The sequence below is a fragment of the Cucurbita moschata genome, unplaced genomic scaffold (assembly GCF_002738365.1).
Source record: "Cucurbita moschata cultivar Rifu unplaced genomic scaffold, Cmos_1.0 Cmo_Scf00003, whole genome shotgun sequence".
NCBI lineage: Eukaryota > Viridiplantae > Streptophyta > Magnoliopsida > Cucurbitales > Cucurbitaceae > Cucurbita > Cucurbita moschata.
Window position 1 is genome coordinate 2,944,373 of NW_019268519.1, and position 12,066 is coordinate 2,956,438.

General features: G+C 38.1%; 3 protein-coding genes across 4 annotated transcripts; 1 reads left to right on the forward strand and 2 right to left on the reverse strand.

Moving 5' to 3' along the window:
* Positions 1-1,140: 1,140 nt before the first annotated feature.
* LOC111440834 (transcription repressor OFP8-like) lies at positions 1,141-3,174 on the reverse strand. The gene has a single exon (XM_023077639.1). The coding sequence runs from the start codon at positions 2,091-2,093 to the stop codon at positions 1,305-1,307; it is 789 nt and encodes a 262-aa protein (XP_022933407.1). The 5' UTR covers positions 2,094-3,174; the 3' UTR covers positions 1,141-1,304.
* A 221-nt stretch (positions 3,175-3,395) lies between these two features.
* LOC111440833 lies at positions 3,396-6,685 on the reverse strand. 2 transcript variants are annotated; one of them, XM_023077638.1, is made up of 6 exons: positions 6,264-6,685; positions 6,137-6,174; positions 5,263-5,533; positions 4,612-4,898; positions 3,970-4,416; positions 3,396-3,696 (listed from the first exon to the last, which is right to left on the reverse strand). In XM_023077638.1, the coding sequence occupies exons 1-5, from the start codon at positions 6,609-6,611 to the stop codon at positions 3,975-3,977; spliced, it is 1,386 nt and encodes a 461-aa protein (XP_022933406.1). In that variant the 5' UTR covers positions 6,612-6,685; the 3' UTR covers positions 3,396-3,696; positions 3,970-3,974. The 2 variants fall into 2 exon arrangements, with proteins under 2 accessions (XP_022933406.1, XP_022933405.1); XM_023077637.1 differs by lacking the exon at positions 3,396-3,696 and having other exon boundaries at positions 3,758-4,416.
* Positions 6,686-8,059: 1,374 nt separating this feature from the next.
* On the forward strand, positions 8,060-11,756 carry LOC111441038 (probable chlorophyll(ide) b reductase NYC1, chloroplastic). Its single transcript, XM_023077933.1, has 9 exons — positions 8,060-8,428; positions 9,152-9,230; positions 9,314-9,449; positions 9,633-9,707; positions 9,798-9,990; positions 10,339-10,407; positions 10,666-10,805; positions 10,909-11,031; positions 11,158-11,756. The coding sequence occupies exons 1-9, from the start codon at positions 8,060-8,062 to the stop codon at positions 11,534-11,536; spliced, it is 1,563 nt and encodes a 520-aa protein (XP_022933701.1). The 3' UTR covers positions 11,537-11,756.
* The last annotated feature ends 310 nt before the right edge of the window (positions 11,757-12,066 follow it).

Genomic DNA, 12,066 nt, shown 5'->3' on the forward strand with positions numbered 1-12,066 from the left:
TTTTTTTTTTTTTTTTTTTAAAGAAAATATTAAATTACCATTTTAAATATAAAAATTCAATCTTGTGTAGAGTATTGTTGGGAGAAGAGCCTCACATCGATTATCATACCATCAGTGCATCAGTGCTTATGTACTTACAGCTAAAGACCAAGAGTTCAACTTTATCTTAACCTAACACATCTATATGTGCAATTAATCAAATCTTTACTAAGTCAACTATGGCGTATGTGTGCATCAATCTTGATAATCCATACGTCATTATGGTAAGTTGACAATTCCTAGTAGAGCCACGTCTATTCCAATATAACACCTCAGGAAAATAATACATAAAGAGGAGTGATCTCAAGTCTAAACTAACTATGATACCTATGTGTGTCAATCACGAGAGACAATGTGCCATTAAAGGTTAGTTAATAGCCTCCTAGTGGGACTAAGCACTCCCCAACACAATGCCTCGTGTAAAGATTCGTAACTTGCATCTCCATACTTGGACATAAAACGTAACATTATACATGACTTACACACAATAAGTTGTACGTACATAGAAAACATTTAACACTAGAAACCACATGAGTTAGTGACAAGCATACTAACATAAAGGTACTCGTAACGTTTGTAACAACCATATTGAAATTTGTCCACCTGGGTTACTTAATAACTTGTTGTTTCTCGTTCGTGAGGGAGTTTAGTCAAGTCATGCCTCTTTGCAATCCTTAGACATAAATTTCCATATAAATTTTAATTTATGTCCAAGTAGAATTAGGATTTAATTGACAAATAATTCGAAATCAAATAGCTTTATCAAATAAACAGAAGACAGTAGACAGAGACAGGAGACATCAAATCAAGCTTTTATCTACCTATATTAAACAAATCAAATCAACAATGTTCTGAATCTGTTCTTATCCATTAGCCTAAACTACGTAGGCTTCAGAACTCACATCCAGTTTCAAGTCAAACACACGGATTATCACTATTATTATAAATTAGTTTGATGTGAAATTAGGTTTGTCTTTAGCGTTGTTCTTTAGTATTCTGAAACCAAAGATCCCCCACGGATCTCTATTGAAATGGTTTATTATTAGCATTGCATGAAACATAATGAATGGTTGTTGTGAAGAACAAAACAAGATTGGACACTGTTTTCAATATGCTGATGTTCTTTCTTCATTCTTGAATTTCAAGTGAGGAGAAAACAAGAAATGGAAATTATACACAAGGGGAAGAAAGAGTTTGATTAAATAAGCAATGGAAGTTCTTAAGAACAAAAGGAGAACGAAGGGATTAGAGTTTTCATGTTCATATCAGGATCCCCAGTCGGAAAACAGAGCCTCCCAAATCTCTGTGAAAACCTCAAGAATGACATTATGGTGATGGTGGGAGTTCAAGGAGAGAAAACACTGCAACAGCTGCTCAAGATCCTTCCCAGAAAAAATCTGTTTCTCAACAATCATTTCCAACATCGAGCATCTAAAATCGTTATATGGGTCGCTCGATTTCTTCACCACTGCAAAGCTATCTTTCACTTTCTCCGTCAATGGTAACACCCCCATTTCAGAGCTTCCGTTACGACCTCCTCTTCTCCGGCGAGACTTATACCGTCGGTGGGACGTTGAGGAATCAGAAGAGCGCGATTTCGAAGAAAAAATGGTGTCCGTTTCGTCGTCTTCGTCCTCGTCCTCGCAACTGTACCACCACGTACCGCCGAAGTTTGACTCCAGAGATAACGAACTGAACTGGCAAAACGGACTCTCCTTCTTCCTCTGTTTCCTCTGTTTACTCTGCTTCTTCTTTTTCTTCTTATTCGTCGTCGAAATTTTCTCACGGGTCACATTCTCCGGGAAGGGCGAAATCGGGGACGCCAGAGGGCAGGTCCGGCCGCCAGGAACTGCAGATGGGAAAGGAGCAAAAGAGAACCGGCGGGAAATTTTGCGTTGGGGGAGAAGCAAATGGCGAGAGGAAGCAACGGTTTGGGCAGGTTCCGACGGAACGAAGACAGGTTTGTGAATGATATCGGAGAGATAACGGGAACGGCAAGAGACGAAAGGGGATTGGAACATGCGAGAGAGGCGGAGCTTGAAGCGTGTCTCCATTGGAGAGAGAAGAAGAAGAAAGAGGAAAATTGCAGAGTGTGAAGAAGAAGTGAGAAATGCACGAGAAACCAAAAGTGGGAATGCTTATTATTTAAGCCAACTCCACCTGTGACTCAATTTAAAAACTTTCTCAAAATTTCGAGATACAAAAGGATTTAATATAAAAATATGAAACTATTTCTGTCTTTTCAACGTTGAATTGAATCTTAGTCTAAAGCTAAAAATGTATGCTCTAAAGTTTATGTTAAATGTAGTGCAAAGAAGGATTAAAATAATTTTCAAATTAAAAATAGTGCCATTTTGAGGTACCCAAAAAAGAAAACTTTTAGAAGGATAGAAACAGGAAGATTGAGACAAGGAACACCAACACAACAAACATGGAAACCTCAGATTTGTTTCAAGTTTTCAGAATGGAAAGTGTAAAAACACACAGTTTTTGAACTCATTTTCTCATTTCTTACAACTTTTGTCCCTTATCATTGTCTCCTTGTTTTGTTGAAATCAAGACTAGAGACTTCTCGCTTAATTTTGGTTGACCCCAAAAACAGGACATCGAAAACCATGCATGTTTTAATCATTTTCTAAAGGTTCCAAGAAAATGCATACAAAATAGCTTAACATTTATAGATCATAAGCTTTCATACCAAACACATACAATACAAAATTCTGATGGGAGAATCCTGATGTAAGTTTATGGCATAATAATGGAGAAAATCCACAAAAAATCTCAAGTTTTAAGCTCAGCAAGTACAATAAAAGAGTGTGAGAAAGGTTGTAATGAAGAAAGGTTTATGGCATAATAATGGAGAAGCTGAAAATGATGGAAGCGGTCGTAAGGCAATTGGAAGGTCCAATGCACATAGGGAATGGTAAAGGAAAGGGTTTAGAGAGAGAAGTATCTAAAAATGAAAGAAGGTTCCAAGGAGATAAAACACACGAACCGCTGCATAGTTTAGCCTATTTTTGTTTCAAGTTTTGGATCATTGGTAGTTTTGACTATTGAGTTGATCAATCATGCGCCCAATATTTCAAATTCCATTTTGGATTTGAATTTCCCCCATCTCCCTCGCTACTTTCTCAATATATATATATATAGATAGACATGTCTCTTTCTTTCATGTCTCATTTGGTATATTCAAATGATTAGAGAGGGGCGGGCACGGGAATATGAAGTGTGCAAGTAGAAAACAAGGGAATGGAACAAGATTTGTGTAGTGAATTACGAGGTTGCCCCTGAAACAACGGTTGACTGGGGCATAGGGAGTGGGTAAAATGGGAAATTGGGATGGAAACCGAGACAAGTAGAAGTAGAAGAGGTTATATTATCACATGAAGTTTATGGAAAAGCAGAGGGTTGACTAGTAATACTGAATGACTAATCATTTTTTGTTTTGTTTTTTTTTATTATTTTAACACTGCCAGCCACCCGTGAGTAAATCATGGACTTGGCTTCTCACCTACTATTATGCAGGTGGGCTTCATTTTCACTTCTAACCTAGGAGAGAAAGAAGTAAAAGAAAAGCGTACCCTTATTCCTGATACCACCAAGAACATCCCTCCATATGTAATCTCTTCTGAGATCTCATCCACATCAATCTGTTCACTGAAACAGAGATGAAAAATTTAGGTGAATAGAAAGAACAAGTTAGTGTAGCCCAATAAAATGGAGCAAATCAAGGTGTACTTGTCAATCCCTTCCATTGCATTTTCAGCAGTAAAATCCAATATGGATTATGTATTATATAGAACATGCAAGGAAACCATTTCAACGTTCTTCACTGTTCTACTTTCTGAGTGCCACGTGAAACAATGGCCACAGTTGAATTATATGTACAACGGCAAGGATACAACTTCTATTTTGATGAGAATCCATTACCGTTTTCACATCAGCTGTACATTATCAATATACTGATAGACATCTAAAGCGACTTCAGAGATCCAATTTGCTGCTGTGCCGAAGAAGAGTTCCCAAAACCAGAGATCCACTGCTAGGACTGAGGAGAAGATTAGCAATGCCAAGGTCTGGTAACGGTTCAATGGCCAACCTGAGACATCAGCCAGAGACTTGAGAAATGGGAGAGAACTGCTGGATACTTTTCGCTTTGCAATAGACCATGCTGTTATCCACTTTACACGACTAGGAATGAGGTCGAAATCCTCTCGCAATCGCCTCCCCAAGTCGGGCATGTGACCGCCACCGTATAGTATGGCAATTTTGTTGTGGCCCTTGTCCATGGCATCTCTAAGTGCTTCTGTTGCTGCTTTGTTCCTCTCGCCGATTATAACAGAACTCTCCTCCACCTCGGCAGTTACTTGTGTAAACCTTCACAAACAATGGATTATATCAGATCCAAAAACAGCCGAACTAAGACTCGCCCAAACAAGCAATAACTAATTTAGATTCAAAATAACCTCCAGATTCCACATTCAGAAATGGAAATGAAGTTTTGGAATGAATAATTACTGATACCAAACTAATAAGGGAACAGACGTCGTATAGAACTCCAAACATACTTACTCAGATGTTAAACGCTTAGCTAGAAAAACCTTCATTGCAGCACCCAAATCGAGACTTGACAATGCTTCAAATTCTGGAAATTCTGATGCTTGACTTCCTCCATCTGCACAAACGCTTCCAATGATAAGCATTCCAACAAGTGGCATAGGAAGCACACGAGACGCCCGAAGAAGCTTTGATTTCCAAGGTTCAAGATCTTTGGATCCTGCAGTAGGCTGAACCAAAGCTTTGGTGGATCGTATAGTCATGTCTCTAGCAAATGTAAAGAAGCTTTCACCTTTTTCAGTCTGCAACATGACAGCATCAAATTCAGTGTCAAAATATCATTATATAAGACCAAGCTTTAGGTGTCAAAAACAACTGCGAATGATGTTAATTTCTAAAAGATGAGGAATTAGGCCACCTTAGAGTTGAAAAAGGAACACGCTCTAAAGTTGAATGGTCATAGATCACTCTAGAAGGCATAAGTTTAAAGAAACAATTTCAACAGAAAAGAAACTAATGGGTTCTTTTAAGTGGTCAACAATAAATTCTTATCAGATGCTATGATTCAACTTCTGCACATTGTAGCATCCATTGCAACCTTGAGGATGTTTATGTCTAGACATTTTTTGATCCGTCTATTGTGTAAGAAGGTAGAGAGGGAATAACCTGAAGTATGGTGAAGGTTTCATAGTCTAGATCTGCATGGTACCAATTCGAAGCCTGGTAATCAAGACAATCTAATTGAAAATCAAGTGTAAGAACACGAGCCATCTGCCGTTGAATACAGCCCAGAAGATTAAATCCTCGTGATCGTGAACTCTGTAGCTTTTTCATGGCAGTTGGATTTCTTCTGTTTTCTAAGCTCTCCCTACTAGCCACCATCTCATACAGTATACAATCGTAGGACTCGAGTTCTTTCTGGAGGGCCTCAAAATAGCTATGCAAAATGGATGGCAACATATTTAGTCAATCAAAAAGCCTGGTTGAAGTGAGGCAACAAATAAGCAAAATTAGAGTTAGCAATACTTTAAAAGGTAGTGATTCTCGAAACCTTTATCACGAAATAAAAGTATTGCTTCGATAGGGGAAAGTACCTTCTAGAAAAGAACAAAAATTAGGACAAAATCACCATTAAAATGCTAGAAAATCCTCTTCATTGATTCAAAAGGAGAAAGTAACTGCTATTTTCCCATGCTAATTTATCTTATCCCTTTATTTTTCATTGCACATATATAACAATTTCTACTAAATTGCAGTTCTTTTCCTTTTTTCCTAACGCAACAGTTTCTTAGTTTGTTGTTGATCCATTGTTGCGACCTAAACATATGCTAGGTCACAATTTCCTCTAGGTATCAAAATAAATCGCGTTCATGACAACACTAATGACTAATGAGTAAGGCACTACCCTTCAATGTAAAATCAAATTGCATAATCATATCTCCTACTCACAAAGTTACAGAACAATTTACAGGCAGACAAAGAAGAAAATACAAAAGACGATCAAATTGACAAAACGAGAGAATACAGCGAGTACACATACTCTTTGTCTGCAATATGAATTGTTGACACCAAATCAACCTGAAAAAGAGTAGAAGCCACAAATTAAAAGAAACCCCATGTAAGAAATACAAATACCTAAACGAAACAATTAGAATTCGAGCCTAAACCTGAAGAAATGGCTGCAGAATAGACCATGGAAACTTCTTTCTGTAACTAACAACAGCAGTCTGAAGCTCAGTACAGCTTCCATCCCGTTTGAACCTCATGAAATCCGCAATTGAATTATTCTGCAAAAACAGCTCGGCCGTGCCATCGTCGCGTAATTGATTGGAAGGTGAAGAAGCACCAAGAATTTGGCACCGAAATAACCTAAAACGTTTTGGGAATCTAAAGCTTCGCTTGGAAGATTGGGAGAAGGACCCAAAATTGGTGGAGATGGAAGAAGATGGCGAATCAGTTTTGGAAATGGAAGGAAATGAGGTGGGCGAGAGAAGTAAGAGCGAGGTAGAGACCATATCCTCTCTCGACAGAGTAACCAAAGCGCGCGAGAGAAAAGAGAGAGTGGCAATACAGAGTCCCAAATCTGATAATATCAACCATTCGACAAATGAAATCAATAAATTACTCTCCTCACGACCATTTTTTTCTTTTTTTTATAAATAAAACTTATTTAACAAATAAAAACTTAAAATATATTTTTGGTGATTTTAATTTTAAAAAATCAACACTTTCAAATTTTTATTTTTTATCCTTAATGTTTCCAAAATAATATAAGATCTTCAAGTTTGAATATATATTCCAACTTATATTATCACAGTTTAATAATTTTTGGGTTAATTTTCATGTTATTCGACTCTTCTAATTTAAACTTCGGAAAAACTAAATTTAAAATTCAATAGCTTAAAATGTATTTTATCATGAAAATAATAATAATAAAAGATTATATTTTAACAACTATATTTTAAAATTATAATCTTAAATTTTGTCATTCGCTTAATAAATATATTTATTCTTTCAAAAATTATAATAATTAATATAAGTTAGAAGAAATATTGGTACGGTGGTGATATGGAGAGTGGCGTTGCCATAAAACAACGTGGCGATGACTCTCGTCTAATCTAAAAGAATGACATTTTAACACTTTTTCTCTTAAATTCATGTATTTTTAGCATAATAACAACAACAATAATTTTTACACGTTTCTTTTTCTGCAATAATTCATGTTTGATTTTTTTTTATTATTTGGGACAAAAATTTCAGGACTTTTGAGAAGCACGGGCCCTCACAAATTAAGCCAACTTCTGGCTTGCACGCAAGGGTGAACACAAGATTTCAAAGATTTGCTTGTAACGTAATATTAGGAGATTTTATCCATACTATTTGCATTTAGGGTAAGTTAGTCTTATAAACATAAATTTAAAAATTGTATTTAATATATCTATAAACTTTTAATTTTATATTTAATTGAATAATAAATTTTATATAATATGGGTTAAATTTTGGAAGTTTTAAGAATTCCAATTCTAATTTAATTTATTTAATCATTGTAACTCACATGTGTTACGTCTCTTGATTTGGGATGTGATATTATATTTTATTATAAAAAATCATCGGCCACTACTTAGAGACAAGATCCAGAAGCATGATACGTAGAAGGCTCCATCACCCTTCCTCAGCGACTAATCTCCATCTAGCTGGAATTGCCGACCATGGGGAATGGATGCTCACATAGACCCACCACGCCACGTGTCATATTTGTCGTACAAGGATTAGGTTGCTTATCGTGTGGTCATCACAGTCCTTTCTTCTCCGATCACCTAGAACGTTACCGCCCGCTTCTTATTTTGTTTCTTCTATATAATTTTTCCAAAAAAATCTCGATACAACATTACCCTTTTCCCAGAAAAATCGGAGCCTCCTGTTTCATGAATTTGCACTTTTTCTTCAGCTCCATCTTCCATTAATGACTACACTCACGAAGCTTTACGTGTGCCCACAAAGCTTCGATGGCCCAAGTACTAGAGATGGGCACTTGATCGGAGCTCTTGGACGGGGAGTCCACCGGTTTGGCGTTGGAGTGTCGACGAGCCGTAGTGGATTAAGCTTGAGGAAGTGTAGATCCTTCAGAGGCGAGGATGGTGGGGATTATGAGAAGGAGGATCGTAAAGGGAGGAGTGGTGGAGATTCGAGGTTAAAAAAGGTGTCAACGAAGAAGGAAACTCAGTTTTGGAAATTTTTGAGGTCTGGTGTTTTGGGTAAGGTTAACTTGCTTTTGGGGTCGGATTTTGAACGGGGGAAGCTTATGGCTAATATGGAGGCTTTGTTTTCTTCGGTGAGTATTGCTGTATGCTGCTCATCTTATCTCATCTTCTTGAAAATTTTCTGAATTTGATGTATGCTCCGTTCATGAGGGATATTGAGTTATTTAGAACGAATTTGAGGTGCTTTTTTTGCCATACCCTGATGTCTGTTTCTTTACCATCAGTTGGCTTGTTTGGCAAATGTGCCTGTAGTTGTAGCTTTTATAACACTTGATGTTTCATCATCAGCTGAAAATTTTCGCTTATTTGAGTTATTTGTCGTACATAATTGGGATTTTAATGATACAAATAAACGAGGAGGAATCTATTATTTTGTTTTATGATGGTTTTGATGTATACTCATGGGTCCACGTGAGATCCCATGTCGGTTGGATAGATGACGTCGGGTGGGAGGAGGGTGAATTGTGAGATCCCACATCAGTTGGAGGGGGTGAATTGTGAGATCCCACGTCTGTGGGAGGGGGTGAATTGTGAGATCTCACATCGGTTGAAGAGAGGACGACGTTGGGCTCTGAAGAGGGGTGGATTGTAAGATCCCACATCGGTGAACGAATCATTCTTTATAAGGGTGTGGAAACCTCTCCCTAGCTAACGCGTTTTAAAACCCTTGAACAGAAGCCCGAAATGGAAAGCCTAAAGAAAACAATATTTGCTAGCGGACAAGAGTGCTTTGATCTTAATTTGGAGACTGCAGTAGAGCATCGCTAACTGTAGCTCCTTTATTTTCTTAACAGGCTGCAGTCCAAATTGGAAGATATATCGTTACAATGATGAGCACTGGTGTTGTACTTGCTGTTGGGTTTCAATTATCAGGTAACCCACATTTGTTTAATTGTAAAACGTCTCATAAAAATCATCAATGTTAATATGAATTCTGTTTCTTGAAAATTTTGAAGGTGGTGACAGTCAGATGAACACACTGATTTGGTATAGTTGGCTCGGAGGGGTTATTATTGGAACCATGATTGGTGCTAACATGGTATTAGAGGAGCACTGCAGAGCTGGTCCACGCAACGTTGTTATAACTGGAAGGTAAGTAAACACTCCTCGCAAAGAATGTAGTTCAATGGCTCAGAAATGATTCAAGACCAGCTGGTCTTTGTGTTTAATGCTGTACATGGTGGTTGGATCAATTACTTCGTCTAGTTTTTATTGTTTACTTGTATGATCTTCTTCTATTTGTACATGACGGCACATGGATGGTTGACTATGCAGCACGAGAGGATTGGGGAAAGCACTAGCCAGAGAGTTTCTTCTCTCAGGAGACCACGTAGTTGTGGCTTCTCGCAGGTGGTCTTCAGAACTTCTGTTACTTGTATCTCAATGTGTTTACAACTTGCTTACATCCCATTTCCTTGTACAATGATTTTTGTAAGACAGCCCTGAGTCTGTTCAAGAGACTATTAGAGAGCTGGAGGAGAACTTAAAAGGTCTAATGGTCAGAAGTGGTTCTTCCAATACAAGCCTGACACATGCTAAAGTTGTTGGCACAACATGCAATGTTTGCGACCCTGAAGATGTTCATAATTTGGCGAAGTTTGCTTTAAATGAACTTGGTTCCATTGACATTTGGGTGAGTCATGAGCTTACAGATTGGATTTTTCAGATACTATGTTGCTTTAAATGAACTTGGTTTCTGGCTTCGTCATGTCAGATACTACGCTAATTTTCTTGAAATTTCGTACAATGATGTTTTGATTTTATGTGAGATCCCACGTCCGTTGAAGAGTGGAATGAAGCACTCCTCGTAAGGGTGTGGAAACCTCTCCTTAGTAGACGCGTTTTAAAACCGTGTGGCTGACGGCGATATGTAACGGGCTAAAGCGGACAATATTTGCTAGGGCTTAGGTTATCTTTGAAGCTTTTCAATGTTGAGAAAAAATAGATGTTGAATTTTTTTAGTGTGACAAATTATGGACAGATAAACAACGCGGGCACGAACAAAGGCTTTAGACCCTTGCTGCAGTTCACAGATGAAGATATTACTCAGGTAAAGTTATATTGGTAATTCTGGATTTTCATTCCTCTACTTCTCTCGAGTCTTGATGAATCTGAACATAATCTTCTCCAATAGATATCAGCTCTATACTGAAACTAGGCTCTCGCCTTGTGTATGAATGGAACGGTTTACATTCACACTCAACTGAAGTCCTGTCCTTTTTTATTTATAGACGGTTTATGATGCCTATGAAAATTTGATGTCTTGACTTATAAGTTGATTTAAGTTCATACACTGGTTATTTTGTAGATTCTCTCAACAAACCTTGTCGGTTCCCTTCTTTGTACTCGAGAAGCCATGCGTGTAATGAGAAGTCAGGCTAAAGGAGGACACATTTTTAACATGGATGGTGCCGGCTCTGGAGGTTCAAGTACTCCTTTGACGGCTGTGTAAGTTCATTGCATACTCATCAAACCAGTCGTGTTCTTGTGTCTATGAAATCATTGGTCGTTTTTGGTGTTTATGCCATTTAGTTTACTGCACGTCGTGTAGGTATGGATCGACAAAATGTGGTCTTAGACAGCTTCAATCATCTCTTTTGAAAGAATGCAAGCGGTCCAATGTAGGAGTACATACTGCATCACCTGGCATGGTTTTGACAGATCTCCTTCTTAGGTGAATCAAGTTTCTTCTTATATGCATAGATAAATTACATCAACGTTTTCAATCTTGCCCTCTTCCAATAAATTTCTGAGCTTGTGTAATACTTGGTTCATATACATTTTTCTGCCTTGCATACAGTGGTTCAACTGTGAGAAACAAACAGATGTTCAATATCATTTGCGAGCTTCCTGAAACGGTGGCTAGAACATTAGTTCCTCGAATGCGGGTTGTAAAAGGAACAGGGAAAGCCATCAACTACTTGACTCCTCCAAGAATCTTATTAGCTCTGGTCACGGCTTGGCTGCGACGAGGTCGGTGGTTTGACGATAAGGGGAAGGCTCTTTATGCAGCAGAGGCAGACAGAATCCGAAACTGGGCCGAAAATCGCACTCGTTTCTCCTTCACTGATGCAATGGAGATGTACACAGAGAACACCTGGGTGTCTGTGTTCTCCCTTTCGGTGGTTTGTGCCTTCATAATTCTCTCTACCACAAGCACCACTCTTCCCGGAACTTGATTATCTCCTCAATTACATTATACTAAGAAAAACCAACCCTCCCATCCAATAGCAAATGTATTGACTGCCTAACCGCAAAGCTCTGAAGATGGCCTCACGAAGCCTATTTATTTGTGTGGTTGAATGGACTGATCTGTATTGAAATGTAGTGTGTAAAAAGTTTACAAGAATTTGAGTAAAGTTTGTGGCTTTTCTAACAGCCCTCAGCTTTCAGTTTTCACTCTGTGTGCGCTGCTGGACTGTGTCAAGTCAAATGTTTTGCTCTGTTTTACTCTGTTTTTCTCTGTTCTGTTTTGCCATCTACATTTACCCCGCAGTTGCTTAGGTTTCGAAATTGAAATGGACGACAAATTTGAATTCTCATTGTCAGGAATAAGATGATGAGTGGGATGAACCGTCCACGTGGAACGAAATCAATGGATGAAAATGAGATGATTCCGTTTTTATACCATATTTCTGAACTAATTCTCAATAATATCTATTTTTACCAAATCTGATCTGGCGTTGGCCACCTGCCAGCCTCCAAGCCA